General features: G+C 36.5%; 1 protein-coding gene across 1 annotated transcript; it reads right to left on the reverse strand.

Moving 5' to 3' along the window:
* Nucleotides 1-1,449: 1,449 nt before the first annotated feature.
* LOC113752045 (uncharacterized protein K02A2.6-like) lies at nucleotides 1,450-3,959 on the reverse strand. The gene is made up of 2 exons (XM_027296188.1): nucleotides 3,810-3,959; nucleotides 1,450-2,010 (listed from the first exon to the last, which is right to left on the reverse strand). Exons 1-2 carry the CDS (start codon nucleotides 3,957-3,959, stop codon nucleotides 1,450-1,452), a joined length of 711 nt encoding a protein of 236 aa, XP_027151989.1.
* Between the last annotated feature and the right edge of the window lie 660 nt (nucleotides 3,960-4,619).

Below are 4,619 nucleotides of genomic sequence, written 5' to 3' on the forward strand. Positions count from 1 at the left end.
AACCCCTTCTTCAAAAAATGTGTAAACATGAGTATTTGGACGTTCTTCCCTGACGTAGCGAGAACTTTATTTTGCCCTGCGAACGGCATCAAGTTTTCGTAATTTCCAATACTTAACAAACGTGTCATTTGGTATCCATATACTTTCAATAAATCATAGAGATTTGCAGTTTGATAAGTCTAAAGAGACAAATGATACTATGAACACAAGAAAACATATTCTACTTACACAAAAATGATGAAATCCTATAATACAAAACAACCATTTACCTTATTGAAAGAGAATTTACTTCAAAGAAAAGAACCTGTACATTCAAATTCAAAGTTGTGTTTGATAAATTAAAATATTTTGATTCTCGAACAAGATACCACGTTTGACCCATTTGGATATCATCCCTCCGGAGTTCAATGCTAGCAAAAGAACCACAATCGTGAAGAGAAATTCAAATGAACCGAGTCACTAGCCATTCCAATCCAAGCTCACTTTCAACATAAACCCTACTTTAGCGCCTTTTTGGGTTTTCACTAAGGTTGCCCCCACCTTTTATTTTTATTTTATTTTTTTATTTTTCTATATTTTCCTTTTTCTTTTTTTCTTTCTTTCTCCTTTCCTTTTTCTTTTCTTTCTTTTTCTTCTTTTTTCTCTCTTTTTTTCAAAGGTGTCTTTTCGGGTTTTCACCTGATAAACAAATCTCGCCTACAACCCTTATTAACTCAGAAATGTGTTTTAAGAAATGATGGCATCAGTACGACAATCCTTCCCTTACAAAATTGGTGAAGGTGTATTGACATCATTTGCCATTTAATTAGAAAATTTTCTAAAAGAGATGATACAATGAACAGAAGTCAGGACTTTCGATTTTTCGTAATGGGGTCTGGTGAGGTGCTAAGAAAAGTTAAGGTTTGAAAGCAGATTTTATAAGTGTTTAAATCTCCTGAAATCACATCTTCATATTGACCCTAGTTGGGATTAAATTAAAATTGCCCTAGTTTATTCTCAACCGGGGTTCTTTTCTTTAATTTCTTTTACGTTTTGGAGCTTTTCTTTTTTCTTCTTTTTTTTTCTTTTCCTTTTCAACTCAAATTTACCTCATTATAGGGTTTGCGATTCTCAGAGGTTGCCAAACGAAATAATTTACTCTGAAGGTTCAAAAGGGATAATTAGAGATAGAACGTTTAATTTGGTAAGGAAAGAAAGCCTGACTTCATTCCATTCTTTGCATTAACCCTGAAAGGAAACTTTCATTTGTCATATGAAGAATTTCTTACACATATCCGAACTGATTGGCTGAGGGAAAACTTGTCCATCCATTTCTGTGAGAATAAGTGCTCCACCAGGCAACACTTTCTTGACAATAAAAGGGCCTTGCCAATTTGGTGCAAACTTTCCTTTAGCCTCCTCTTGTACTGGCAAAATCCGTTTCAATACTTTGTCTCCTTCTTTGAACAGTCACACTTTGACCATCTTGTTGTAAGCACGGGCCATTCTCTTTTGATAGCACTGACCATGACAAATGGCATTTAACCTCTTCTCGTCGATTAAAGCCAACTGCTCATGACGTTGTTTAATCCAATCAGTCTCATCTAGTTTGGCCTCCATTAGGATGAGCAAAGAAGGAATTTCGACCTCGGCTGGCAAAACCGCTTCCATTCCGTACATGAGATTGTAAAGCGTTGCCCCAGTAGAAGTCCGAATAGTAGTTCTATATGCCATTAATGCATAGGGGAGCTTCTCGTGCCAATCACGGTGTCTTTCGGTCATTTTACGGATTATGCTCTTCAAGTTCTTATTCGTGGCCTCCACAGCCCCATTCATCTGCGGTCTATAAATAGTGAAATTTTGATATTTGATCTTGAACTGTTCACACAATCCATCCACCATGTCATTGTTGAGATTCTTGGCATTGTCGGTGATTAATGTCTCTGGTACACCAAAACGATAAATGATGTATTTTCTCAAAAAATCGGTCACCACCTTCTTAGTCACATGCTTGCAAGACTCAGCTTCGTCCTATTTTGTAAAGTATTCAATTGCCACCAGAATAAATCGATGCCCATTTGAAGCAGGAGGGTCAGTGGTTCCAATTACATCTATTCCTCTAACCCTAGCCGCTAGCTTCCTTCCTTTTTTTTTAGCCTCTGTTGCTTTCTAGCCATCACTCTAATCCTTCTATCCTTTTCTGCTGCTCTTTTTGGAAGCTATTAATATGAGATAAGGGTTATCAAACCCTCATCTCAATGGCCCTCCTAAAATTTTATTTTTCTGAAAATCTGAGAGCCCTTAGATGATTCTTGCCACACAAGAGCTTAGGCTTTCTAGATTAAGGCCAAATGGCCTGTACTAGTGTGATCCAATAGAGCCAAAAAAACCAAAAAAAAAAACGAGTGGGAGAAGAGTTGGAAATTCGCAGCTGCATTTTTATACTATAGCTTCGTTCGGCTGGTATGCTGAAGAAACACGCGCGCGTGACTCCCCTTTTTTTTCGCTGGATTAATTAACAATAATAAAATAATTTTCTTAACAAAAATGGAAATAAAATAAGATCAACAAAATCAACTAAAATGAAATAAAAAACTAAAATTTTGGTGTTTGATTGATGATTTTTCTTTTTCTTTCCAATGAATTAATTAATAATAATAAAAATAATTTTTTTAATGAAAATAAAAATGGGATAATGATAAACAAAAATCAAAACAAAATCAACTAAATGAAATAAGAAAAATAATAAAAATAAAATAAAATTTTGGTGTCAACAGCTTGCCCCTCTTTGTCTGAATTTCAAACAAACTCGAGACAAAGACGTAGACACCAAATTACTTACCTGTAGTTATTCTGCCGTGAACTAGAATATGTAAGCATAAAAAGGTCAGTGGGATGAAAATCCGAGCCTACCGTAACCTTGGTCAGTGGGATGAAAGTGGGATGAAAACCCGAGCCTGCTGTAACCTTGGTCAGTGAGATGAAACCCGTGCCCGCCATAACCTTGGCCAGTGGGATGAAACCTGAGCCTGCCTTATAAATTGAAAAGATTTTTGCAGAATGCTTTTTGTAGAATTTTGAGAATAGAGACAGATGATTTCTTCTAAAAAAAAATTGCCCCAGTGTGATGCTGTTGGACCATTGGATCTGCAAAAAAGAAATAATAATAATGATAGATAATGCCACCACTATCCGATCAACCCCTTCTTCAAAAAATGTGTAAACATGAGTATTTGGACGTTCTTCCCTGACGTAGCGAGAACTTTATTTTGCCCTGCGAACGGCATCAAGTTTTCGTAATTTCCAATACTTAAACAAACGTGTCATTTGGTATCCATATACTTTCAATAAATCATAGAGATTGCAGTTTGATAAGTCTAAAGAGACAAATGATACTATGAAACACAAGAAAACATATTCTATTTACACAAAAATGATGAAAATCCTAGTAATACAAAACAACCATTTACCTTTATTGAAAAAGAATTTACTTCAAAGAAAAGAACCTGTACATTCAAATTCAAAGTTTGTGTTTGATAAATTAAAATATTTTGATTCTCGAACAAGATACCATGTTTGACCCATTTGGATATCATCCCTCCGGAGTTCAATGCTAGCAAAAGAACCACAACCGTGAAGAGAAATTCAAATGAACCGAGTCACTAGCCATTCCAATCCAAGCTCACTTTCAACATAAACCCTACTTTAGCGCCTTTTTGGGTTTTCACTAAGGTTGCCCCCACCTTTTATTTTTATTTTATTTTTTTATTTTTCTATAAAATGCTGGCTTCTGGTATCCTTGTTCCTATCACTGACTTATCCTTAAGTACCCATCCTACTGAGACAATATCAGCCATATGGTGAGGAGAAACCAGAGCTTTTTCATCACTTCCCTCTTCCAATGCGGGATTGATGATCATGGTGCAATCATCCTCTGCGAGCACTGTGATTAATTGGGCATTCACCACAAACCTCAACATTTGATGGAGCGAATATGGTATAGCACCTGAAGTGTGAATCCAAGGTCATCCAAGTAGAATATTATAAACGCTCGAGAAATCCATAACTTGGCATATGACTTGGAATTAGGCAGGTCCTATTTCCAGCACTAAATCCACTTCTCCCATTGATTCTCTTTTTGCGCCATCAAATCCTCTCACCACGGTTGCAGATGGCCGAAGTTTGGCTTCTTGAAACTCCAGCTTAACTAAAGTATTCCACGGACAGATATTTAGAGCAGATCCATTGTCTATCAGAACTCTTAGCAATAACTTCCCATTACAATGGACTGAGATATACAGCGCTTTGTTGTGTCCAATCCCTTCAGAAGTTAGATCTTCTTCAGAAAAAGAAATCTGGTTGGAAGCCAAAACATTTTCAACTACATGGGTGAATTTATCAACCAGAATATTCTTAGGTACTTGAGCTTTATTCAACACCTTCAACAGAGCTTCTCTGTGAAGTTCCGAGGTTAAGAGCAGATTTAACATGGAAATTTGAGCTGGCATTTTATCCAATTGCTCGATCACTCTATACTCGCTCTTCTTCAACATCCTGAGAAAATTAAATGCCTTTTCTTCAGTCACAGTTGGTCTGGTTGGCGCGACATTTTCCTTTGCTTTTGAGGTTCATCAACTGCT

Source organism: Coffea eugenioides, chromosome 11 (genome assembly GCF_003713205.1).
Source record: "Coffea eugenioides isolate CCC68of chromosome 11, Ceug_1.0, whole genome shotgun sequence".
Taxonomy (NCBI): domain Eukaryota; kingdom Viridiplantae; phylum Streptophyta; class Magnoliopsida; order Gentianales; family Rubiaceae; genus Coffea; species Coffea eugenioides.

Bases quoted from the DNA above. Each gene is read 5' to 3' on its own strand.
- LOC113752045 (XM_027296188.1), bottom strand. From the start codon at position 3,959: ATGTTGAGGTTTGTGGTGAATGCCCAATTAATCACAGTGCTCGCAGAG. The intron at 2,011-3,809 runs GTACTTAAGGAT...TTTACAAAATAG, and splicing joins ATATTGTCTCAGTAGGATGG to GACGAAGCTGAGTCTTGCAA.